Source organism: Brassica oleracea, chromosome C3, assembly GCF_000695525.1.
Source record: "Brassica oleracea var. oleracea cultivar TO1000 chromosome C3, BOL, whole genome shotgun sequence".
Classification (NCBI taxonomy): Eukaryota; Viridiplantae; Streptophyta; class Magnoliopsida; order Brassicales; family Brassicaceae; genus Brassica; species Brassica oleracea.
This window is the reverse complement of record NC_027750.1, coordinates 47,758,925-47,786,337: the sequence shown is the minus strand read 5'-3', so window position 1 is coordinate 47,786,337 and position 27,413 is coordinate 47,758,925. Positions and strand designations below refer to the sequence as shown.

Sequence of the window (27,413 nt, the reverse complement as noted above, 5' to 3'; positions counted from 1 at the left end):
CAAAACGTTGAGCTTAACTTGGTCCAAAAAGAATAGTTCTTATCGGGCCAAAGGCCCTCCACCCAAGCCCAAGCCGAGCCGGCCGGACGGCGGCGGCGGCGCGCGCGTGGGGAGCTCTCTCTTCCTCTGAGCTGTTTAACCTCTCATGTCATGAAGACATATATATACTCCTCAAAATCAACTCTCCCAACCAATGTTGGATGTTGTTAACTTCATTTCATTAAAGCCAACAAGGCTTTTTATAAGAACCCATAGGCCCATTTCGTTTTCACATTTTGCCATATATTATTTGAGCCATTAGGCTTAATAATTAGGCCCAACATTACACTCTGTCTCCAGTGACTCACGACTCACGGTGGTGCAGATTGGCACCACTGGTGATGAACGCGACGGCTCCGGTTTCTTATCTCTTCTGCATGCATTACACCTCACGAATTCATTGAACCATGATAACCAGCAACGACGATGGCTCCAGCTTCACTTCATGTTCTCCATCACATGGATCTGAGACATTTGACGGAATGGCTCTCCTCACAAGATGGTAGAAGTGGCTGAGTTTTGTGGAAGAAAATATATATATATACAAGTAAAAGAATAGACAGTTAGGGTTAGGAAATAAATTGTCTTGATTTGGTTTAGTGAATGGTTAAAAATTGAAAACCAAACCGGTTTTATAAAAGAAACCTTGGTTAGGGTCGTTACACAAAGTTTGTAAAGCCTGAGCTCGTGATCCTCCATTGCGGTTCTAAACCGATAAGGTTAATTGCATCTTTTAGTGGGTTTCTTGTTATCTCTTAAACGTTGAACCTAGAGCTATCTTGTTTATATCTTTATGCATGTTGTCCGGCATGAGATCATCGTTCGTACACCATTACTCACTTATTTTCAAATCTTGGCAATGGCATGTTTCCTCTATGTACCTTTTCTCCATGATGGCTGGTATCACAATTCATGTTTTTTGGTTAAACTCGTACCAATTTGGTTCAACTTCGAACCAGTGACTAAGGTGAGGGTTATTCCGTCAAATTTCATACAAGTGTAGAATTAATTCTATGGTAGTTTAGATTTCGAAACATGTTCAATCTGTTTGAATAGAGTCTTGCCTGATAAGTTAGAGTTTTCAATGTAAACCGGAATTAGAAGTCTAGATGATTCAACTGTTGATTGGATTATATGATATTAAGTGATGTTAAATATACATATATATATATAGTTATGAGGTAGGGACTGAGTGATGAATGCGGGGGTTCAGAGATGTTTTAGCTAGCGGCGCAACTATGGTGTGTGGGGGTAATAAACGTCTAAGCTAGCGACACAGATGTGTTGTGAAGGGTGCAAAGACGCTAACATTTTGACGTAGAGTGGAGTGTGGGGGTACAAGACAGACTGTAGTAGCGATGCGGCGTATGTATATCCATTTGAGGAGGATTTGGTGTATGAACTAGCTATATACTATCATCGCATTGTTTTGTTTCGTGTAATGCACTAGGCATCTTGTGTGTTCATTTTAGAGCTAAACTTTCATAGTGGAGTTCTATTTACTCAGTCGGTGGTTTTTGTGTCTAGCATTTCATACTTTACAGAGTGACTCCCCTGTTACTCACCTCTTATTTCTGTTTTTTGCAGGTGAGCATGACTAATAGTAGAATATCTGGACGGTTTGGTGTCTTCGGACCGTCATATTTTATTTCAGTTTTTTATAGGTTTTATATGACATATATATAATTCAATTTAAAGATGGCTCTCTCTAGATTTATTTTAATAAACGTTTTGGTATTTTATTCAGTGTTATAAGCTGGTTTAATTATATATTGTATGCATGGCCGATTCAGGAGGGTGGGCAAAGGGGCACGGGCCCTAGGGCCTAATTGTTTTTTTTGCATAATATGCTAAAAAGCCCAAATATTGTAGAAAATTTAAAACAAGGACCCAAATTAATTTGTCAAAATATAATGAAAAAACACACGCTTTGTCCCTATGGTATAAAATCAACTTTAGTTTGACCATATACTATATTTTCTCATAATCCCAAAATTTCCTTAATTAATCAAATAAAATACAATTTAAAAGTAGTTTAAATATTAAAACATATTAGGAATATAAATAAAAATTAAAAATATTTTTTGATATAAAAGTTAAAAAAAAAATTAAAACAACAAAAGCCCCAAAATTAATTCTTGATAAAATATTCATCACGGAAGAAGAGTTTGTGAAAATCATAAGAAAAACTATATAGAAATTATATTTTGATGAAGAATAAGTGCTTAATTACAATTTTTGTTTTATTTTGACAAGAAAATCACAAGTAAAAAGCTTTCCAAATATTTTTAGAATATTTTGTAACTGAATTTTGAGAAATATGGATATTGTTATCCGTAAAAATGCAGCTTCTACACTGTTAGAGAGCAAATAACTAATATGTAAGTAGATTCTACCATACGTGAACTTTTCGGTGTCTAGATTTCGTATTCATAAAACTTTAGAATTTAGAAGCTGCATTCGGAATAAATGTAGCTACCTTTAGAATGCGTAGACTTCGCATTCCTCTGAAATTTTTCGTAGAAGATGACATCTTCTTTCTGTAAAACATAATTAAAATTTTAAAAGTAAGAAGTTTTAGAACTCCAAAACATATATACCAGTATGTATATATGTGTATTTCATCAACTATTTTTTATAAATTTTTTGATTCATAAAACTATTTATTTCATTAAGTTTGATAAATAGAAAGTATGATTGGGGCAAAAATGGGACAAAAAAAATTATACTAAAAAGATAAAAATGATTTTTTTCATTCTATTTTGACAATTTTCTCCCAAAATTTTCTATGTTACAATAGATTACGTTAAAAAAATTTAACCATTTTGCGAAGGGCCAAGAAAAAAAATTCAGCGGGTTCCTAACACCTCGAGAAAGGAGAGGGGTGCAAAAGATTTCTCTATAAAGTTTTCATACAACCATCAAGCCCACACTTTCTTATTTGTTCCCGTTATGACCATCGTCGAATCTCCGTCGGTTTCAGATTGTGATCTTGATCAGTTAAACTTCACCCATCTCCCAAAAAAATCTCGGTAAAAGCCTAGACTAATCTTTGAAATCTATAGAATCACAATGGGAAAAAATGTAGGGAAATTTGCCAAATATAACTCAAAACTTGATTTTAATCCTAAAAGTATCCCAAACTTGAATCAAATGCAAAAATAACCAAAAAAACTAGTGAAATTAAAATCAGTCCTTTACGACCAAACAAAAAACTATAATTCATTTTTATGATTATAACCCCCTAAAGTCTTATGAGATTTTGTAAGTCTTCTGAGGTTTTGAAAATCTTCTGAAAGTCTTCTCATATAGTAGATCGTAAAAATAATTCATAAATTTTGTAAAAAATATTTTGATATGGGAAAAATTGAAATCATGTAATTATAAACAGTTGTAATAAATTGAATTGTTTTCAACATAGATGAGTGAAAGTAGTGAGTCATGATATTCTTTGGTTTAGGGTTTGACAACATATGTTGTAGTATTGTATGTATTCTTAGGGTTAGATTTTGAAAGCTTAACATTTTTTGAAAAATTAAATTTTGACATATATGTGTTTAGTTTTGGGTATATTAAACACTTTTTAAGTTTAATGAAGTGTTTGTTTCTATTTAATTAGTTATTTGAATTTAGGATTTATATTTAGGATCTAGACGACTTCCAGGAAGTCTTCTGGTGATTGGTATTTTATCAGTTAGAAGACTTCCATAAGTCTTCTAACTCCCATTAAAAATATTTTAGTTTCCCGCTAAAATATTTTAGTTTTCCGATAAAAATATTTTAGTTTCTAGAAGACTTTCAAGTAAGTCTTCTAGGAAGTCTTATATTAGAAGATTTACTTGAAAGTCTTCTGAATCAAAAAAAAAATAGCCTTATTGGAATTTTTGTCTCCGCTTATAAAGAAAATTCACACATTCTCGTTCTTCTTCTCAAATGGCTGCAACAAAAATATAATGTTTCTCATTCTAAAACTCTTCAACCTCTCTCTAATCTCTTTGAACTTAAAAAGACTAAATTTTATATTAATTTATAGTTATTTCATGTCTTCTCACTCATTTATTTTGTTTTTGCAGGTTTTTCATTACATGGTTCTCATCTTCCACTCCTTTAAAGGTAGATCTATAAATCATATTTGGTAATTTATTGTTGCTTAAATCTCGTACCTTTTGAAAACTCTTTTGGTTATTTTAAGCTCTTGCCCTATTTTTGAAGTTTTCCTATGTTTTGAAGCCATTTGAATGCTTTTAGATATGCAGGTTTTTCAGATCTGAGAACTTCGGAAGTCTTCCAACATTTAATGCACTAGACGACTTCATGGAAGTCTTCTGGAAGTCTTTTGACAAAGTCTTCTCCCATGTCAAGTGGAGTCTATGCTTGTCTTTGTGGAGGAATGAGCTATAATAGTTTTGTTTATGGTTTGTTTTGTTATTTGTATGTGTACTCTTTTAGTTGTGAATTCTTTTGTAAATTTGAAAATATATTAAAAAAAACATTTGGTAAATATGTTCATGTCTGCAATATTATCTTGCCAAAAGTACTTGACATTATGAAGTTATTGATACAACTTCAATAGCAAAACACAATAACAAAAAAAATTAGTCAAAATTTACTACAACTAATGGAGAAAACTTCTCAACAAAACTTAGTCAAATTCACAAAAGATCAAACATTACATTAGTTCAAACCTATAACGGTTTTATTAGAAGTCTTCTGGGAAGTCTTCCGGAAGATTTCTTCTCAAAAGACTTTTCGGAAGACTTAAATTTCAAGCAGAAAATTTAAATATAAAATTTAAGTGGGAAACTAAAATTTAAGCGAAAAACTCAAATTTTAAGTGAAAATTATTTTATGAAATTTAAAAAATATATCTTATGATCTAAGAAGACACATTAAACCATATGACTTGATATTTTTGAAGTTACTTAACACTTTTGAAAGTTAGAAAATATATATCTTAAAGTAAAAAATACAAGTTTTGCAAAAACTAACGTAAAAGACTTAGAAGACTTATGAGGAAGTCTTCTCTCATTAGCTAGAAACATTAATAAGCATGGATGTTGTTAACCTCATAATTATCACCAATTAAGTTATGAATTTCATTCAGGATCCCCAATATTGACTAATATACATGAATTAACAAGAAAATGTTAAAAAATTCTTTATAGTTTTTGAGAAAATAAAATTTTATTAAACGTTGACATAGACGACTTCCACAGAAGTTTTCCGGAAGACTTACATGGAAGTCTTCTGGTCAATGCATAGGTTAGTTTTGCAATTGACGTTATGTGTCAGAAATTTAACTTTTCCTAGACGACTTACATGGAAGTCGTCTAGGATAAACAGCTTAGTTTTGCATTTGACCGGATTGTGTCAGAAATTTGATTTTTTCTAGACGACTTACACGAAATTCGTCCAACAGAAAAATAAAATTTAAATAATTATTTTTTTCTAGACGACTTCAATGTAAGTCGTTTCAGGTTACTTTTGCAATTGAAAAATAAAACTTAAATATTTTAATTTATCCGAACGACTTCCATATAAGTCTTCTCACATACGACTTACACGAAAGTCTTCTGTAATAACAAAAGTTTGACCAGAATCTCAGAATAAAATCCTGGAAGACTTCCGTGTAAGTCATCTACTGGAAGACTTACATGGAAGTCGTCTGGATAAAATTAAATATTTAAGTTTATTTTTCAATTGCAAAAGTAACCTGAAACGACTTACTTGGAAGTCTTCTAGTAAAAATTATATATTTAATTTTTATTTTTATGTTGGACGACATCCATGTAAGTCGTCTAGAAAAAGTCAAATTTCTGACACAATCCGGTCAAATGCAAAACTAACATGTTTATCCTAGACGGCTTACCGGGAAGTCTTCTCTAATTTTTTTTAAAACAAAGAAAACCGGAAGACTTCTAGAGAAGTCGTCTCTAAAAGACACACATAAAGTCAATTGCAAAAAAAAAAATTGATTTCATAGCTTTAACCAGTAAGCTTTAACCAGTAAGATAACTTGTTTAGCTTCTCCAACCACACAATACTTCGCCACCAAAGCAACCTACTTGTTAATTACCACGAATCATGAGCTTGAATGAAATTATGAACCTTAAAAATTTTAGAATCAAAATCTTGGGTTTTTTGGATGAATATAGAGAGAAAGTGAAAGAAATATTGTTTTTAGTTCCTAAGTAATGAGATAGAAATAGTCAAAATCGATTTTATGTGCATTAAGAGCTTCAAATTGGTTGTTCATGTTGGTTGGTGTATTGATGGCAATAGCAATATTGTAAATACTTGAAGAAGATGAGGATAAGAGAGTAAAAAACTTATTTTGAAAAAAAAATGGTATTTTTGTAAATAATCCGAATTTTTGGGGTGAATAGGGTAAAAAAATTATGGATTATTTTTGTGTTTGACTTTGAGTCATATTTTGCAAAAAACCCAAAATTGTAACCATGATCGACCAGTTCATGTTGAAATCATCAGCCACTAGATTGCCATGAATTGGTTAATTATTATATATGAATTAAAAGTTCACATGAATGAGAGGACATATAATTAAACAAATAACAATATATGTGGATAATAATGTAGCTAATGAATGATAGTAAATTAATCATTCATTGATACATGGTGTGATTTTCAACCATTGATACATGTTTCAGGAGAAGTGGGTACTCAAATGTTGGGAATTGGTCAGACAACTAAAGTAGCGAATGCTACAGATGCTCAGGGTTGGAAGCTTCGGAAGTGTTGTGGTCGAGTTATGCAACAGATCATCGAGAAAACTAAATGTATTCCCCCTCCCAGTCCAGAGGCTGGCAGGGATCGTCCTCTCTGGAAGCAAAATCAGGGACAATATGAAGAGAAGTTTGCATCGAAAGCTACATGGGAGCAGCTTCGATCAACTCATGATGTGGTGGAGTGGTTCAGCATTGTTTGGTTTCCTCAAGCTCTTCCTCGCCAGGCGTTCATCACTTGGCTAGTTTGTAGGAATAGGCTGGATACGGGAGATAGAATAAGACAGTAGGGTCAAACACAGATTTGTCTGTTGTGTGGAGAGTCAGATGAGACTCGCGATCACCTCTTCTTTGCTTGCCCTTTCACCTATACCGTTTGGACAACATTGATGAACCCATTCCTGTTAGGCAACATAAATCTCGACTGGACTAGGACAGTTTCAAGTATCAGAAGCAACAGACTCTCTAAGTTGGACGCACAACTAGTAAAGATGGCTTTCCAAGCCTCAATTTATTGGAGCTGACAAGAAAGAAATGGACGTCGTCATCTTCATCCTCCACACTCTGCGATGTACATTGCTCGGACTGTTCATCGCGAAATACAGAACCGACTTATTGCACTGCAGGTTGGAAGTGGAGATGGGGTTACAAATGAAGGATTGAGCCGATGGAATACCAAGACAGTGCTGCTTTAACATCAGTGCATCAGCATCAGCGTAAAGACTAGGAAGATCAGAGCTTGTGCTTTTGTTATGTTTCTTATGTCTCTTTTTTTTTCCAAACAAAAGCAGAACATTTTTGTGCTCCTCGGAAATCTTTTCATTGTTCTTATTTCTTTTGATCCCCTAGTTTAGGATCATTAGATTGTGCGAACTTTTTTTGTTGTTATAAAGTTAACATTTCAGCAAAAAGAAATAGTAAATTAATCGGTCATCTAGAGATAAACATAACAACATATATATACAAATATCTAAGTTCTCTTGACGAATGACGATAATCGCAGTGACAAGAGCAAGACGTATCGTCCAATAGGCACGAACTCCTAAAGTATAAAACGAATAGTATGTGCTGAGTAGATAAATAAGTAAAAATATTAATGAATAAACAAAAAACAAAAACATTGACTAACCAAACAAAATCTAGACGTATTTAGAGTGGATATGGATGTTATGAATTATACTTTTTAACCAAGAAAAAAATTTAGGTGGCAGCTTATGAATGCATGAACGAATACATGATGTGATGAGTAAGAAAAAAGAATAAAAAGTTTCAAGCAAAATAGGGCTAAAAGGAATAAAATTCCCAAACGTAGATTTCCATTTCTTAAAGAATGACTAGTTTTAGTTGACAAAAAAAATGGAATGACTAGTTTCCTTTTATCGATTACGGTGAATTACAAGAATACCACTTTCACTAGCTTGCAGACCAAGTCGAAGGGTATTTTCGTTAACTAATAATATCTTTACACACCCGACCTCGTTCCCCTATAAATACCAAACCACCACAAGTGAAACAACACAAACTACAAAGAGAAACACACAAAAGTGAAGTCAGTCAAATCCAATTCAAAACAATCAACTATGGTTTCAAGAAGTGAGAATCTTAATCGGACGGTGGAAAATAGAGCGCAGGATAGCGAGAAACTTGATCGGACTGTGGAAGGTACGGCAGCGAATAACGAGAAACTTGAGAGGACGGTGGAAGATAAGGCGGCAAACTGTCTGATGCTGTTATCAAGAATTGGGGAAAACGGGGGAGGAGGCCGAGAGAGTCGTGTTTACAGATGCAAAACGTGTATGAAAGAGTTCTCATCGTTCCAATCTTTAGGAGGCCATCGCGCAAGCCACAATAAACACGTTAACAACAACAGCAGCGACGAACAGTCGTCACTTTCTTCGGGATCCATCGCTAAGAGGAAGACCACGAACACAACAAGGTCGCATCGTTGTCCGATATGTGGCGTGGAGTTTCCGATGGGACAGGCTCTTGGTGGTCACATGAGGAAGCATAGGAACGAGGAAGAGGCTAGCGGCGCGTTGGTTACACGCTCTTTTTTCCCTGAGGCGGCGGCTTCGATGATTACGACATTGAAGAAATCTAGTAGTGGGAAAAGGGTTGAGTGTTTTGACTTGGGGCCAGATTCTGTGGAGAGTAGCATCAATTTGAACTTGGAGTTAGGAAGAAGCATGTACTGATTTTCCATATTCATCTGGATATACTCTACAATAGTTTTCCTATTCCTTAGTTTTATAGAGTAAGCTAGCATCTTGATTTTGCATAGAGTTGTTGTAGATGGGCTACGATTTTACATGAAAGCTCGCATGGTTGAGATATGAATGTTGCAGTAGTTTTGATACTAGAATATAACTATTGTGACAGGTCTAGTTGTTATGGTTAACCACAACCGAATTTGAAAAGTTTCGTGATCACTGACAATTCAGAACAGATGTTTGTATTTGAGTAAGGTCAATGGGAAAAGCTACTGCGTAATCAAATATAGTTTTTTGTTGGAATCGAAAAGAATAGCATGCATTTTCTGAATCTGTCGCTTTAGTGGTTTTGTATTGGTTATGCATATTGTAAAAATATAACTAGACAACTCTTAGAAGTTTAGAGATTAATAAATAAAAGAGCAAAGCAATAGGAAAAGGCAATTTAGAACGAATCAGACATGTTTTAGGATAAAACATAAAAAATTACAGAAGCACGCACCCAGCGACATCTTAGTTTTTTTTTTTACTTGAAAACTTCAGTTTATATAATTTGTATTTAACTTCCACAGCATGCAGACTTCTGTGTGGCCTGCGCAGCTCCAGCTGCCTGGTCAGTTTGGCTTATCCTGATCGTCGCAGGCTGCAATCAGACGAACAAAATATGTAAGAATGCGTTGTCAGATGCAGAGAGATGTGAAAAAGGGAGAGATGTAAACAAACCTCAGCCCTGGAGTCAGTGTCAGAAAGCCTCTGCTTTATGTCCCTCCCGATGGAGAAGAAAACTTCTTCCACGTTTAGGTTTGTCTTAGCACTCTGCAGCAATATACAGAGATGTAAGCAATGAACCCATCGAAAACTGAAGATTGAGAGACTTACAGTTTCAAAGAACTTAATTCCGTACTCATCAGCAAGAGCCTGACCCTTTGCTGTCGGAACCGCCTAAAAAATTTGGTGATGAAACTGTTATTAACTCAAAATAGTGAATGAGGAGGAAGTGGGGGATGATCAGATCAGTACCCTCTTGCTTTCGTCCATGTCAGCCTTGTTCCCAACCAAGATCTTGTTAACATTATCTGACGCATGCTGTTCAATATTACGAATCCAGTTCCTAATGTCTGCAATAATATCAACAATCTTGAGTGAAAAAGAAGAGATGATCATTTGGTTAGCAGAATTGGGGGAGGGGGGTTTTACTGTTGAAGGAGGACTCGTCGGTGACATCATAGACCAACAAAATGCCCATCGCCCCGCGGTAATAAGCTGTCAAAATGCAAAATAGGAAAATTAAAATGTGATCAAGAAAATCTTTAAAATTGGTGTCAAAAACTAAAGGAACAGATGCGCAAGTAACAAGAACCAGCCAGCCAAAGAAAGCAAAATCAATCTGCAAAAGAGGAACTCACGGACCGGTGGTGATAGTGCGAAAGCGTTCTTGACCAGCAGTGTCCCAAATCTGGAGCTTGATACGTTTGCCATCAAGCTCAATGGTTCTGATCTTAAAGTCAATGCTGCATCAACAAAAAGACTCAATGAATAGTAGTAAATCAATAGGTTTAGCTTCTCAAAAGACAAACCCAATGGTGGTGATGAAGCTAGTGGTGAAGGAGCCATCAGAGAAACGTAGAAGCAGACAACTCTTACCCACACCTGCACAAATATAAATACGAATCATAAATTTCAGAGATCCCTAACACACAAATCTTATCGGAAACAAAAAAACTTGTGATCAAACGAATGAATCATCACTAATTAGATCCATTCCATAGAAACTTGTGATGAGATTCAGCGATGACATACCGCTATCTCCGATCAAAAGAAGCTTGATGAGATAGTCGTAATCAGCTCTGGCCCTAGCAGGTGGAGCAGCCATCGGATTCTAAAAGGAGAATAAACAAAACTCAGAGATCAAACCATGTTTCATCGATAACGAAATAGTTCAGAAAAACCAAATCGTAGAAGAAGAAGAAGAAGAAGAAGATCACGAGAAAACACGTACCGGATCAAAGGAAACAGAGAAGAAACCGATGTAATCGGAGCAAAGGATTTGAAAGACGGCTAAAATGCGCCCAGCTCCCGATTTAGATTCCTCTTTTCCCCGCTTCTTCGCTGTGCACGATAGGATACCGCGCGCACGTTAGCACTCACTCGTTAACGATGAGGAGTTGCACCCAAAAGGAACGATGAAGGCCACGAAGCCTTGTGGGCCTTTTGTGGGCCTTTTATTAATCACTGAGCTGCCATGTGTCGCTCGGTCTATGGCTAATCTCTAAAGTGACGAACATGCATACATCTTTGAATACGATGAATATATATCTCTAATATATTAATTGAAAAACATTACAACATTGTTTTGTAGTCACGGGTCACTATGAGAATGAAATTCAGATTTTTTTGAAAAATAGGTTGGTCCATCTTAACTTATATTATATTTTTTATTAAACTAATTATCAAATTGATAAATAGTGTACAAAAGAATATTCTCGCACTTTCTTTAAATAAAAGCTACGCAATTACCTAATATGATTAACGTATATATGACAATTAATGATTATAAATAATAAATATTTGATAACAATTTTTGTATCTTAGCTCTTTTTTGTTTAATTTTATATTATTAAAAGATATTAAACAATCACACTAACCATATAATAAAAAATTATATTTTTTCTTATATGTTATATTTTGAATTTTTTAAAACGGCTATAAATTATTAGAAATTTTAAAATACTACTTTGAAAATTTTGTGATCAATGGCTTAATTTATTTTGTTATAACAAGACACAAATGATCATAAAATTGTATTAATATGAATTTTTATTTAATAAATATTAAATTAAATAATATATATATATATTCATCTAACGACTTAAAGCAAGAAAATAGGCTGCATCAATTTAGTCATCCAGTTGAAACCCTTCAAAACTATGTGGAAGATTAAGCTCAAAGTAATTCGATTTTGGAATCAATATTAAGCTGCTGGTTCTAAAACCATTAAAATGGTTCACAAAGATGTTAAAGTAAAGTGTTAAAAAAATTGTAGAACCTGTTTTTGTAATAAAAAATCACTTGATGATCACATTATGGTTTCTATAGGTATAAACAGGGTGATAAAAATTTTAAGCTCAAATCAATCAGGCTCTTCATAAATTCAAAATAGATTTCGGTCTACAATTAAAATTACAAATGCTCAACCCAAAATATAGATGATTATATAAAGAAAACATTACTGTATGCATATTAAAAAAAAATCAAACACATATACATATTTAATTTGTCAATACTATATATTTTTAAGGGAAAATTGAAAAAAAAAGACACTTTGAACTTTTGTTTGTCCTTTTAGGACGTTTGGTAATTTTGGCAATTCTGGAGATGTTATACCATTTTTTATGGGAAAAATAGAAAAAAAAATTTAAAAATGTTAAAAAATATGAAAACTATTAGAAATATAAGTATGAAAATATATTTATTTAAATTTTTTATTTTAAAAAGTGGAATCATATTTTACTTTATCTTCTAGCTACAGTAAGAATACTCATTCTGGTTATCTGCTTAGTCTATAAATCAGATAATAAGTGTTAAACATAGATATATCAAGGATATATAACGTAAACTAACATTTCTTTTCTTGTATGTTCTAACAAGTTAAGAATTTGTTACGTTATAATCAAGAAAGATGTCTTCAGTCTACTTAGATCTTGACAACGACATATAGCAACAACTCAACGATATACCTTGGCTAAATTACGTGCTTAAACATGTTCTGCTTTTTACTTTATATGACGCCTATAGGAAGAATATGTTTCTCACCTACTCTACTGTGTTCTGCATAGGTAGTATACATATTCTAAGCAAATCCGTAAAATATGGAAACTTCCATATTCGGTTAAAGATGTTTCCTAAATCTAAACTAAATCTACCCTAAATCTCTCAAAGAATATTTTCTCCCACGTTTTTCTCCTCATCCTCATCTCACTCCCACGATCTTTTTCTCTTCGTTCTTGGTGTTTCTCTCTTCTTCATCCACATAATCATTTCTTCTCTATATCAATACAACATAGTTATAATCTATGTTAAATCTAAATAGTTTGATTCCTGCAGGATAAAGAAAGGACCATGATTCAAGTGTTTCTCATGTATGTATACGCAAAGATAATTTACCAAAAATAATTGGGTTCAAAGTGTCACATAAGCAGAAGCTATAGCAGGAGATGTTCATGTGTTCTTGCTAATCATTTTTGTCTTTCTCTCTTCTATTACAACAAGTCTCTTATGCCTCTCCCAATATCTATGTACTTTCAAGTGTCTTACGAGCTTCTTTTGGGGACAAGTTTGATAAATACATAGGATTATGATGTCTCAGAAAGTGTCTCAAATTTACATGTTAGAGTTAAGATATGATAACTTACAACAATGTTAACTCCTGAATACTTTTAACAAGAATGTTTTCTCGTTTTGTAAGACCTTTAACTTAGAACAATTTGAATTCAAGATGACTGTCTATGGTTTTGCATTCAAGATACCTATTATAGGTGCCTCCAGGTGAACCTGAGCCTCTGGTTCACCGTAACTCATTGAAATCCAGCAGCTTAGGCGGTATTGCGCACCGGATTAGAGCCCAATTCAATCCTTCAAAGAATTGATGTCGTTTAATCTCTGTAGAACCTTTCTCTGACCCGAGCCTGTTCTCTGTCTCCTTAACCAACAGCTCTCTTATGAAGTCCTTTGCCTGAAGACTGCCAAGCGGGCTGTCAGGAAACTTGAGGTTCTGCAACACAACATTGCCCAAAGTCTTGTCGCTGCTGTAAACTTCTTTTTGAACAGAATATACCATGATCTTTTAACCTTATTTTTGAAGGTCTTCTTCAGATATATATATCTTAAAACAAGTATCAATGTGAAAACAAATCCAATAGCTCAATGTGAAAACAAATCCAATAGCTTGTGCGGAAAGTAAACTAAGAACTTTGAGTCTGTAACAAGTCGAAAACATATTGGTCTTTATGAAGTTCAATTCCTCAGATTCCCCAATCTCCTTCGAGAACTTTATGAACCCTTTACTTGTTTGATTGTAACCCTAAAATGAAAGATACTTTTTTAAAGCGATACGAAACAGATGAATAAATTGAAAAAAAACTGAAGAGTAAGATTGAAGGTACCTTCATCTTGGCGGTGTTCATGGCAATATATAGATCTCTGAAACTTTTAAAACCTTAGTTATACTGAATACGAAGAAGATGATGAAACAGTGATGGATGCGATCATGGGAGTGGAGAGATGCCATTGAAGAACTTTGAAAGCTTCGGCTGCGGAGAGATAGATAATTGAAAATGAAAAATTAGGGTAAACGTGTTTCTACGCTTTCTTATTTTTTATTTTTTTCTAAAATTTAATTAGTATATATTATATATTTGAATTAAATTTAATTGGTTTAATCGAAGGGTAATATGGTATTAATATTAATCTAAATCCTATTTTCCCAAATAATCATGAGAAAGTTCTAAAGAGACAAACCTAAGTTCAATATGTCTCATTTATCTAATTTTCCCTATTTTTATTTTTTATTATATAAGCTCACCATGCGCAAAGCGCATGTGTTATCCTAGTTGGAAAGTAAATTGCAAATACTACTAATACTAATTGCTAAAGCCTAAAAAATCATAATAGTAGGGAAAGAAATAACGTGTTTATTTCCAAAAAAAAATAACTAAAGATTATTTAACTGAACGTTTACCTGCGTAATACTAGGTTGTGTAATTTTCATAATTCATATTTTACTAAACAAAATGTATTGGTTTCTCACATTTCATTACGGCTTTAGCTAAAATGTTAATTTTGCAACTTCTTTGTCAACAACTTTGAACTTTTCTAACACACACGTTTGATCCAACTGGCTGGTCTTTTTCCGTTTTGGAAGTTTCCAACCAACATTCAACATCAAATGCGTAGAAATGTAGAAATTTCTTTATTCTAGATTATGAAGATGAAATTTGTACAACCATTTGGATTATATTTGTCAACTCAAAGAATGTATTTTGATTAGCTTTGTAGATAACAATGTTAAACATATATATATGCTACATTCAAATGACTGAACACCACATATCAAAATATACCAAAACAAAACTGTCATTAAAGTATTTAATTTACACAATTTCAGTAAAACATATTTTATTAATTTAGAACACATACAAAATTATATTAATTGATATCATTTTAGACAATAATCATTTTTATTTAAGAACCGTTTATTGTTAATCTATATATCTATATAAAGTATTGTTTCATTAATTCATGTATTCCGGTGAGTTGGACTTAATTCTTTACACATACATTTTGAAGTGTTTTTGTTCCATTGAATTTAGGCTTTGCATTTACATTATTTGGGATTCATATTTTCTTATTTATGTTTTCTGAAAAACAAGAGCCCAGCCCGAATGAAAAGTAAACAACTGATTTTTCACGACGTTGTGGATTCATCTTCTTTCTCGATCTGACTTCCTCATATAGGATTCATCATGAGACGAATCCATCGACGCTACGAACCTTCGCCATTTATGGAGTTTCATGAAGCTAGGTTAGAAGAATCTTCGCGAAGAATCTTTAGGTCATATTTTGTTCGCGTCTGTAGACATTATTCTACTCCAAAACGTTACAGATTCATTGATTCATCGACATTAAGAACCATCTTTACTCCTCCTATAGGCGGTGTATATCACCTATAAAAAGGTCAGACCTCATCTCATGAACATCATCCTCTCAATTCCTAAAAACATTAGAAACTTATTTTTCAATTTCAAGTTCGACTTCGAAACGAGAAGTCTACAAGAATATTTAGACACAAAATCTGAAACTAAGGAAGATGAAGAATTGAGACTTTCCCAGAATTAAGACTGTTCTTAAAACAAAAGCAATAAGCTCTTTTCTCATATATTTCAATTGTTCTTTGTTGATATTTTTCTCACAGGTGGCCAATTCTTATTTGCGATTCTAATATAAAGCAAACATTGTATTATTGTTGTCAATGCGTTGACAGAGCAAGCGACGGAAAGCGAACGGGATTAGATACCCTGGTAGTCCATGCCTTAAACGATGAGTGTTCGCCCTTGGTCTATTCTGATCTGGGCGGAGAGCAACGGAAAGTGGCGGAGAGCAACGGAGCATACTCGGCGGAAAGAAACGGAGGAAGCAGCAGAGAACGACGGAGAAAGTAGCGGAGAGTGTGACGAGAGATAGCAAAGGCAATTGTTACAGTTCAATCTGGCACAAGGGAGGTTGATCGGCTCTCGAACAGGGTGAGTTTATAAGAGCTGCAAGTATATTAATGAAGAAAGACATAGAAAGTGAAATCCTATCAAATTCAATACATAAAATTCTTATTAAAATTGATCTAGATCGTTTGAATATACAAAAACGCAGAAGTTATGTTCTAGAAATTTTCTATCAGTGTTGTTTATGTGCATAATGAGTTTTTGATCAATCGCCTTTTTGTGACTTGAAACTTGATTGTGTAGAAAACAGATATAGTCTTCTTCTGGTTGAAGTTCAGACATTCAAACAACTTAGTAAAGAAAGATCTGAAGAAAATTATCTGAAGGGAAAGGGGGGCAAGATAAGTCAATGTTTTTCTTTAATTAAGAGATTGCCATTCTTTTTGATGGATGTACTTGCGTTTATTTTCTGTATACATTCCAACGCATGATATGATCAAAATTCCACCTCATATGTACATGTAAAACAGGTCACTCTACAAAATGGTTACTAATATCTTAGCAGAAAAAAGTGAAACAATTTTTCTTTATGATCTTTCTCAACCCTTGTTTGAACCGAGAACTGTTGATAAACTAGTGAAAAGAAGAGACGAGAACTCGTCGGTGGATCAAGACAAAAGCATTTATTAGATCAGAGAATCGTTCGGTCGATTTACAAATAAGGAAATAAGCGGTAGAAAGCAAACCGGCAAAAGCTAGTTCGCCGGAAGGTACAAATCGGCGAGAAATAGAAATGAAACCCTAGTTCTAGCCGAAAGTAAGTCTGTTGTGAATTGCGGATCCTTTTTGTTGCCTCTTGCTTCTCCTTTTATAGGCGATCGATCAATAACCTAATTTGCCTCCGCCTGATGGACCTTACGTCAGTTGGGCCTAGATATCGGGCTGCTGCTTCGAGTCGTCGAGTCGACTGCTTTCAATCGCTCGTTTGATCGACTAAAGTAGTCTTGAGTCGAGCCGATCGGTCGCTCGCTCGCGAGCCGGCAAGCCGAATCTTTTCCACACGGTTATGGGTCAGGACAACTATCATGTGGGCCTTTTGGGAGGGTCAGACTCATACCCAACAACCCTGCTGACGATATGAATCTTATCCAATTTGATTGGCGCGTTTGGAGGCTTTCCAGTGCCTCTCAACAATTGGTTGTCCTATTTATGGTTGCTGCATTGGTTGCTGCATTTTCCAATGCCTCTCAACAGTACGCTTTAGGGTTGCTGCATTTTCTATGTGTGAAGTTGCTTAGTAGAGAAGAAGATAAAGAGTGGAAAGAGCTTGACACAATGTTAGTCTCTCTTATGAGATTATGAGATTTTGTAATGTTAGGACTCATTGTCAAATCATGGGAATACGTTTACTTACCAGTTACATTGCAGTCCTTTTTTCAGTCTTCCTCTTGCAAATTTGTGAATTTGATAAAATGAAAAATGGGTAATGGTTACTTTTTTGATCGAAGATATGGTGGTTTTGCCATAAAACTATCATATAGTTTAATGATTGAATGTTCCTTTTGATGTGTGTTTCATAGAGTTTTTTGAACATTATTTTCGTTCTATATTTCCAAGATCTCTAAATTTAACAATTTTGTCCCAATTATTATAATAAGTTGACTTTCTAATTTTCAAACTCCAAATAGGAAGAAACGCTTAGAGCTTATTAAACAAAAGTTTCGTAGAATATCGAAAACAATGGTAAGAACAACAAGATTATGTTATTTGTTATGAATATTAATGTGGATGTCCATCATAGGTCCATAAGCCCATGTTCTAGAAGGTTCTAAAGCCTAACTTTGTATTTATATGTGTATAGGTATCGTTGTCTATGGACTAATAATAAGATTAACTATTCTTTCTTTCTCTTGATTCACAACACGTTATCATCACGAAACCCTAGCCACCGAATTAGAGAACCCCACATTCCTAATAAGTGGAACATCCAGAAGTATGTTCACACTAGAAAGAGACTCAAGGAGTCATTTATAAAATAAAACGAGGGGATTTAAAATCAAACAATGTTTGAGACACTAAGTAAAGGGAAATGTTGAATACCTTCAATCAAAAGTATTACCCAAGGCCTATTGTATTGTACTACACAATGATTAGAAAATGGAGATAAATGTAATAGTAAACCAGAAGTTTACTGAAAATGTAATGTTTGGCAAACCGGTTATGTCATTCCGGTTTAGTAATGATGCGAAAGATAATCATATGAACATTCGTTGAAGAACCAGGAGATTCTTACGAATGATCTGCTATATTTTGCTTGCTTACAAGGCAATATAAGAATACAGTTTTCACCACTCAAATAGATTTATAATCTATTTATACAAGGGGATGTTTGTGGGCTTGATCACCCACTGGTGGACTGATCATCCACCATATGTTTATAATTAATGCATCGACAAGAAGGTCGTATGTATCCTTGTCATAGATCCACAACCTGATGTTTGCAAGTCTAATTGGTAATACTGGTGAAATCACACTTTGGTGATTATTTTATGCATGTATGAATACATGATGAACATCTTGTAGCTAATGTTCATATTTAAGATGCATCAGCATTGATTTGCATAATGCCAAAGAGTAATTAAGAACTCTCCCCATCAAATTGGTTTTGGGTCAGAAACCAAAAATCCACATCTAGAAAATCTGGATAAGTTGTAGATGCTCCACAACACCGCTAAAAGATGAGACTTCAAAGGAGGTTATGAATATGTTGGATATGATCTCCCTTGATGATAAAATCTTGAAGATTTTATAAAATTTATTTAAAGACTCATAGTTAGTCTATCCAACATTAGGGGGAGAAAATAAACAGCTGGAGAATGAATGAGTTGAATGAATTATCATTGATCATCGGACTAAAGAGCGTAAATAAGAGTCCAAAATGAATGTATGGAGATAATTCTATTACAAAGATTAGCATATGAGTTGCCAGACTCATTTACTGGCCTTAAGAAAGTGATTAAGTCACAAGTACCAGCTGTAAATGCTCCAGTTAAAATGAATATCCCAAAAGGACAATTTAAACTGCTACTGAGTCTGAAGAACGTCTGAAGCGTGATAGACCTATCGGTTCCAAATATAATAATACTCGAAAAATGAGCATGAATAAGAATGGCAGAATTGAGGAATGAAAGATTAAAGATCCCGAGGAGAGATAGAAAACATGACAAGAAAGAAATCCAGGTACCTGAGAATAAAGAAATCTCAAATAGCTATATCATGTCTTGAACGATATGGAACCGATACCAAATCGACGTCGTAAATACTTATGCATGCAATGTAGCAGTTGATGAGAATGAGGATCATGAACCATCTATTGAAAAGTGTACACAATGTGATAAATGGCCGAAAAGAGAAAGAAACAACAGATGCATAGTTTAAATCTCTTTGAAAGAGAAGAGTATTCGGACCGGTAGTTCGTACACCAAATGGTGTAAAACCAATGGCATAGAAACATGTCTTTATATGAAAGAATAGATGTGATAATGAAATCATGAAATGTGATGTTGTAATTTCACAAAAAGAATGATCACAAAGACCTATAATTGATTACAAAGAAACACATCATGTGGTGGAAGCATCAACTTTCAAGTTTCTTTAGTCTGACAACAACGAAAAAGAATTAAGAACCACTGGAACAATGAAATTTATGTTAAAGATCCAAAAGAATATAAACTGCAAGAAGCAGTAAACCCCATAAGGATTTGGACTGCTAGAAGCAGTAAGTGCTAGTGCTCGAGAACATTACCGTGCATATATTGAGCATATAAAGGAAATAATTTTTGGTCATGAAGTACCATAATATTAGAAATTTACTGATCTCTTTCATGACTAAAAGATGTGATTTTGCATGACAAGAAGGATAGTCATACTTGTAACTTTTATAAGAAGCAAAGGGATAACTCGTATGTATAAGTATGCATAATGTGAAGGTTTAGAAGATTGTCTATAAGAGAACATTTGGAAATGGAATCCAAATAGACCAAGATATGACCTTTTGTGTGAAAGAAATGTTATGGACAAGAAGTCCAATGGTCTAAAAGATTATCTGACAATCAAACGAGTTTATTCACTAAGGATATGCTTATAGAAATTCCTTAAAGGATGATATATATGATGAGAATACATCTCCCGAAGATGATGCTTGCAGGGGGAGAATATGATGATGTGTGTGGTTGTACTCTTTTTCCTTATCATTGGTTTTGCCCAATTGGATTTTCTATGTCAAAGTTTTAACGAGGCAACAAAGAACACGCAAATGATAGATACCTTGAGAGGAATGTTATCACTTAAGTGATAAAGATATATCAATCTTCTAATGTATTTTTGAGACTAAGAGAAGGAGAAGAGAATGATCAAGGTCAATCATACTTGAAGAAGAATAAGAGATGAACGCATTCCATTCGTGTAACAGAATCAAAGGTCGAAAGTTTTCTAATCAAAGGAGACCTTCTAGATGGAATTAAAATATGAAATTGGTGTCCAGAGAAAGTTATTTGAGTCTATTTTCATCTCCAATTTGAATCAAGTCATTCTCCATGATAAAACTCGAGATATGGCTGTTTTCGTGGGACATGTACAAGCTATCTCATAATACCTAATTTCGTATGATATTCAAAAGATCGCTTGATATTTCCATCTTACTAGAGACAGATCGGTCCATAAAAATAGACATATATGTTATCTTAGATTTCCAAGTGGTTTGAAGTCATTTTGTCCTACGGTCACCAAGATATTCAAGTTTTAGTGAGGAGTGTCAAATCTGCAAAGAGAAGTGAACCGGTCCAACCCCAAGAAGAATGAGTTAATTCATCACATTGGATTGTGTCCTATCATATATCTCAAGTTATGTTCTCATCAGGGGGAGTAGATGCGCGTTGCACTCTTTTTTCCTTCACCACGGTTTTTTCCACTGGGTTTTCCTGGTAAAGTTTTTAACGAAACAGCATCATACACGCTTTAGGACTTATTTTGTATAATACACATCCAAGAAAAAGTGTTATGAATATTAATGTGGATGTCCATCATAGGCCGATAAGCCCATGTTCTAGAAGGTTCTAAACCCTAACGTTGTATTCTTATATATAGGTATCGTTGTCTACGGACTAATAATAAGATTAACTGATTCTCTCTTTCTCTTGATTCACAATATTATTTATTTACTTAAAGCCTTCAAAATCTTCATGGTAATTTTGAATAATGCCAAGTTGTAGTTGATTTTGTGCTACACCATATATGTAATTATTTTAATACATAACATACCCAATTACTGTATATAGAGATTTTAGTTCAATTTGACACAAGTAAATCATTGCATAAAAAATATAATATATACATGCAATATTGATTATAAATTATTTAAATGATAGTTGAAAGTTCTGAATAAAATAATTCTTCAACCAATAACCTCAGCATGGATTTCCTTGGTATCATGTTAGTCACTCTAAAATGAAGTTTTTTGAATCAAAAAATCAAACAAAGAGGAATTGAAAATTTATGAAAGCCCCAACGATAAAACAATTTATAAGTAAAGCTAAATGTTTTTAAAATCTACATAAATAAAATAATTCAAATTTAGTGAAATACATAACATAACCAGAAATACTAATAAAAATATTTACATATAAATAAGATAAAATGAAAATAATTAAATCCAAGAACTTATTGCTTATTTTACATTTCATTAAAGAAAGGTCACCAAAAATTTTAAAAGAGTGAATTTAACTCTTTCGATCATTAAACTCTCTCTAGATGAAGAAAGCTTACAAAATATTGAGGGAAACCATGAAAAATACATAATGAGAATATAGATTTCAAGAAATAATCTTAAAATTAAAAAATATAACATAAAAATTAAAAAGTAAAAAGTAAAAAATAAAAAATAAACTTATTTTCATGATATAAACAAAAGATTAAGGTCATTTATTCAAATAAATGTGATTTTTAAAAAAGTTACATCATGATAATACAAAGCATAAGAAGTATATATTTGCTAAAAATACAAAACTAGAGATGTAATACAAAACAACATAAAAAATAACATATAAACACATAAGTAAAGCATATGCGCTAAAAAATAAAAGAGAATAATACCACCAAAATAATTATAACATAGTTTCATTAAAACAATCTCAACAGTTGAATTATGAAGTTTAGTTAATCGTAACGAGATAGAACTCGAATATCATTTTTAATCGAAAAGGATAGTCAAGAATTTTGAATCAAATAAAATATATAATCAAACACTTTCAAATAAAATCTCGCAACTAATGATGAAAACCATTTAAATTCTTAAAATATGTTAGCCCAACATTCTTCTCTAATTCAAACTATTTTTCCAAATCAAATTCACCAGTATTGTGTACTATAAATCATCTCCGGAAGCATACAAAATAACTCATATCACAAAGTCAGCCATGTTTGGTTCGAATGTGGGAACGAAAGTAAAACACGATCTAAACATATTTAAATAGCTTATCTTGGTTGTTTTATATTGTTTTTTTAATTGTTTTTGTTTTAAGAGAAAAAATATCAGTTACTTTATCGTTTGACATAACAACTACAATATAAATAAAAACCACAACAGAAAATATATTATATTATGGTGATAACTTTTTTAATCAACAGCAAATTTTGAGATGAAAATAGGACTATGATCATTGTTCAAAATTGATTATATATATCTAATATATATTATATAAAAGGTGCATTTACATCAAAACAGACTTGACGAAGTGGAACAAAAATTTGAAAAGATAAATTTTCAAATATCTGTGAAAGTAAGATAAATAATATTTAGATAATGGGTCTGATTAGTTGGGTTGTAAATGCATAAATTTTATTGTAAAAAATCAGTCTGTAATTTTGAGTAACATAGTTGTGAGTTAATTGATCTTGCAAATAATACAATTTTAAACAGCTGATTTAGAAAAAAAGCATAAAAATATATAGGATTGTAAATATAAAGATATAAAGGGAGGGGGGGGTCCATTAATTACTTAGAGACTAATTAGAAACAAACGTTATTTATAAATAGTTTTAAGTGAAATAAAACATGTATACAATTCAACCAATTAAATATCATAACTAAAATTTAATTAATTTTTGTTTATTCCGCTCTTCACCTTATATATAATTTCCAATAACAAAAAAATTGGATATTAAAATTTTTGAATTGCGTAAGACAAAAGCAATGAATGATTTAAAATTATTTTATATTTGTCTATAATTACTTATATTTTTATAATAGATTATAAAATTTATATATTAAAATAAACATACTAAATATATAATCAAAATTAAAATTTAAACAAAAAACTCGGGCGTACCCCGGACCGACCCTAGTAATTATTAAAATAATCGCTTAAAAATCTTGGAGAAAAGCTCTTATATCTCTAATTTCTTATAACTCTTATATAATCGTTTTCTAATTATGGATTTCATTCAAGATATGATTTTTTTTTTGGTCAAACAAGTTAATCTGATTTCAAGTTCAGTTTTTGGGCTTTATGGTTATGTGGAACTTCACTTAAATTGATTCGTATTTGTTTTTTTTTTTTTTTGGATTCATTAATTCAATGCCATTGGATTCATTAATTTAATAACATAACATCCCTTGTTGTATTTTTTTCGACAACTCCCTTGTTATATTTCAAAACAATATAAAAAACAGTTTGAAATTCAATTAATCATTTAAAAGTCTCCAAAGAAATGGAAAAGTGGAGTTGTCATCACACAAGTTCAATCGTGTATGAGATTTAAGGACTACAAATTTGACGAATCAGAGTTTTTATATGTTTGAAAACGTCTCAGCATGTTTAACTTCGAGTAATGTTTAATAAGCAGAACTAGAGGTTTGATCAAAATAAAAACTAGTTTAGTTGGCACAATAAAAATTCTTATGCCTTTGATTTGAATAAACAAAAAAGATATACATTTTTCCCAAATCGTGCCATTTCAATGTTCTAATAACCATTTTCTCATATTTCAACGTTGCCTAATGCCTGACGAACTCAAAAACCGAAATAAATTTGTCTATTTCTCCTATAAGCGTCTAAAGCATCTGAGTTCATAAAGAGCAATCGACGAGTCGAAAAAACAGTGAAATACAACCCGATTAAACAAGAAGTCGTGAAGCTGCTGCATCAGTAAAAAAAACCAAGAACCTTGCCACCCACATTCTTTCTCCTTGCTTCTTCGTGATCCATGATTCCAGCTGATGTAGTCAGGACAATGTAACCAAACTGCACAAAGAACATGGAGTCTTAAGACCCGATTAAACCCTAACAGGAACAGCAAAATTGACCAAGCGAATCGATATAATTATATATATATATTTATTTTTTATTTTTTTTTTGGCTATTAAAACAAAATAAAAACAGTTTATTCACGATGTGAGATCTTTCCTTCCGATTTGAAGTAAGAAAGAGTACTTTCAAGAGGAGGCATAGAAAAGATACAGATTTTGATTTACGCCCGCAACGGAACAAGAACAGCATGAGACTTGCTGCTTTGATCTCTCATAGGCATTAACTTTATGCTGGTGGTGGTATTTTCAACACAAAAAAATAGAGCGTAAAATGCAAACAATATTGTCTATAGACCAACAACGAACCTGTCGGGAAGGAAGAAGACGAGCGGTCCAACCCTCAATCTCCTTGACACCAACATCAAAACGAGGACTGATAACACCACACTTGTTCAGCCTTCCATTAAGCTCAACGACGATCTTACCAGACCTGTGGTCATCAACATACTCAAACTCCCCAATGTAACCTACCAATCAAAAGAGTTGGAACAAAACATCATTACACATGAAACTATTATAGGAAGGTTAAAAACGAAGCAAGGAAACTACCATACCGTGCTTTTGCATGACGATAAGGAACTTGATGATGACTTTGGAAGAAGGCCTGATCATAACCTGCCTCTTTCCCCTCTTCTCTGCATTGTACATGCTCTTCAGAGCGTCGTTTAGGACACTGATTCTCACCATTCTTCAAACTGCAAATCAGAGAGAGAGAGAAAAAAAATCGAGCTTAACAACGAATCTTTGTAAATGATACTGGCATTTCCGAATACAAACTTCATAATATAAAGAACAAGTATTGGTCCAAAAAAAAAGATAAAGAACAAGTACACATCAATTCAAGCATTGTTACAAGAATTTGATCAAAAAGGCAATACATCAAATCAAGAAAGTCGTTTTTGTTTATTTGAATTTTCTGACCTTGAGATTGAAGTAGCAGCCGCGCCGACGCCTCTCGTTAGTCTGGAAGTAGAGATAAAAAGAAGAGCTGGAAGGCGGAATGAAAACTAGGGTTAGGGACATGATCCACTCGGCCTTTTGTACATATATATTCGGCCCGTTGTAGTCCGTTATGGATATCTTTTTCTAACATTCCCCGTTAAGCCTTTCCGCAATCGAACGGTTAATATTAAAACATGGCAAACTTAAAAAAAAAAACAAACACAAACGTTTTTAAAACCGGATAATTTTTGAGTCACGGTTTAATATAGTTCGACCGGGTCAAACCTGGTTCAATAATCTCGTTTATATGTTTTTAGTACATAAATCTAAAAGTAATGTTAGTAAATATGATACATAATTAAAGTATAAATGAATTTCAAACATAAAACATTATAAATATAAACTAGTTTTATGTTTAAATGAATGGTTTATAGATTTTTGATAGTTTAAGTGGTTTTTATCAGTTTAATAATCTTGAGATCCAATCCGACTACTTGATCGGTTCATGGTCGAACCAATTTTAGACCCAACCCGGCTATGCAAACGGTAGGTCGGTCCGGTTTTAAAAACACTAGTTTTTAGCTTCTTAATTTTTCTACAATTCAAAATAACTAAATCCCTATTTTTTTTTCTCAAAATATCTAATCCATGTCCAAAAGTTTTGGTTAAAGATTTCAAACTGTTTTTATCCTTTGTAAACTTCTGATACTAATTTATTTTCTCTTTGATTTTTTTCGAATCTTTTTTTTTCGTTGTCTGTTTTTTTTTGTCTTTGTTAAGATTTTGACTTTTTTTTCCAAAACCCTTCATTGGCAACTAGGGTAATGAAAAAAAAAATCATATAACCATGACTTCATGCGTTTAACAAAGAAAAAACACATGACTTCGTATGAGGGATTCATGATCCCATTCAGAAGGGGCCAACTTTCTAAATTTACAATTATTTTCTTTGAATTCACAAACAAGAGCATAAGTATTAACATACTGTTTTGTGGAATGGAGTTACTTGTGTCGCTTTGGATCAATTTTATTATCTTAAAACAAAACATTCTTGTTATATACCCATGGGGAAGAGTCCAAGGACGATCAGACGGCCCGGAAACAAAAACACCAAATCCGCATGGAAACGCTCATCAAAACGTAAACCAACTATCAACCTAGCATCTGAACAGGTAGAAACAATCTAATGTTCTCGCGGAGGCCTCCTAACCCTTTAAGGACAAGCTGGAGTTGGAGACGAACCCGAAGAATGGAATCCGACCTCAATAACAGACTGCACCATGAGAATCAAAGCTATAACAACCTAACTAGCCGGCAGAGAAATTAAAAGCGAGAAAGAAATAAAGGATACTACCTTGTCGCTCGCAGAAATAAAAGTTAGGAAGAAAAATAAACACTATTTATAGGAAAAAAGCGAGAAAAATAGGAGCCGGGCGCTTCACCACCTCAGCAACCTCACAACTAGATGGGCCTAATCACAGCTCACGATGAGCATCCCGATAAAGAAATCATTTGCGATCTCACAAAGACCAACAAGAGACTGTACGTAGGGACTTATTGTTGGAGGTGGGATTTGCACCTCCCCACTAATGCTCAGCCTGACTTGAAATAAAACTAATTTAGCTCCAAAATCCCAAAGCGCTAAAGACAAAACTAAACAAGGAAAACGACAGCTCGCAGCGAGCTCGCGTATGCTCAAGGAAGAATCATATTGACCAAGTCAAACAAGTACGATTAGCATTTAATGTTTTTGGAACGAGGCGAACTATATCCGCGTCGCAGGAAATATGTGATCTCACCTGACACAAAATATGATCTCATTAGCAAGGATGACGAGTAGTCTCTTGTCTCATTCATACTACCCTCCACTATAAAAAGAGCTTTGTCGACCAAACAAGGG

The 27,413-nt window shown here is 33.3% G+C and overlaps 3 protein-coding genes across 3 annotated transcripts; 1 reads left to right on the top strand and 2 right to left on the bottom strand.

Annotated features, from left to right (window-relative positions):
- Positions 1–8,327: 8,327 nt before the first annotated feature.
- LOC106333753 (zinc finger protein ZAT8-like) lies at positions 8,328–9,092 on the top strand. Its single transcript, XM_013772166.1, has one exon. The coding sequence runs from the start codon at positions 8,363–8,365 to the stop codon at positions 8,975–8,977; it is 615 nt and encodes a 204-aa protein (XP_013627620.1). The 5' UTR covers positions 8,328–8,362; the 3' UTR covers positions 8,978–9,092.
- A 278-nt stretch (positions 9,093–9,370) lies between these two features.
- Positions 9,371–11,181, bottom strand: LOC106331722 (ras-related protein RABE1c-like). The gene is made up of 9 exons (XM_013770126.1): positions 10,992–11,181; positions 10,793–10,871; positions 10,570–10,642; positions 10,403–10,503; positions 10,190–10,255; positions 10,013–10,110; positions 9,872–9,934; positions 9,716–9,808; positions 9,371–9,635 (listed from the first exon to the last, which is right to left on the bottom strand). Exons 2-9 carry the CDS (start codon positions 10,863–10,865, stop codon positions 9,552–9,554), a joined length of 651 nt encoding a protein of 216 aa, XP_013625580.1. The 5' UTR covers positions 10,866–10,871; positions 10,992–11,181; the 3' UTR covers positions 9,371–9,551.
- Positions 11,182–24,156: 12,975 nt separating this feature from the next.
- On the bottom strand, positions 24,157–25,595 carry LOC106331900 (40S ribosomal protein S15a-1). Its single transcript, XM_013770338.1, has 4 exons — positions 25,493–25,595; positions 25,126–25,266; positions 24,878–25,038; positions 24,157–24,506 (listed from the first exon to the last, which is right to left on the bottom strand). Exons 2-4 carry the CDS (start codon positions 25,256–25,258, stop codon positions 24,408–24,410), a joined length of 393 nt encoding a protein of 130 aa, XP_013625792.1. The 5' UTR covers positions 25,259–25,266; positions 25,493–25,595; the 3' UTR covers positions 24,157–24,407.
- Positions 25,596–27,413: the final 1,818 nt, after the last annotated feature.

Coding starts and splice junctions, on each gene's coding strand:
- LOC106331900 (XM_013770338.1), bottom strand. CDS start 25,258: ATGGTGAGAATCAGTGTCCTAAACGACGCTCTGAAGAGCATGTACAAT. Junction 25,039..25,125: donor TATCGTCATGCAAAAGCACG/GTATGGTAGTTT, acceptor TTTGATTGGTAG/GTTACATTGGGGAGTTTGAG. Junction 24,507..24,877: donor GTCTTCTTCCTTCCCGACAG/GTTCGTTGTTGG, acceptor TTCTTTGTGCAG/TTTGGTTACATTGTCCTGAC.
- LOC106331722 (XM_013770126.1), bottom strand. CDS start 10,865: ATGGCTGCTCCACCTGCTAGGGCCAGAGCTGATTACGACTATCTCATC. Junction 10,504..10,569: donor AGCTTCATCACCACCATTGG/GTTTGTCTTTTG, acceptor TTGTTGATGCAG/CATTGACTTTAAGATCAGAA. Junction 9,935..10,012: donor ACATGGACGAAAGCAAGAGG/GTACTGATCTGA, acceptor CAAATTTTTTAG/GCGGTTCCGACAGCAAAGGG.
- LOC106333753 (XM_013772166.1), top strand. CDS start 8,363: ATGGTTTCAAGAAGTGAGAATCTTAATCGGACGGTGGAAAATAGAGCG.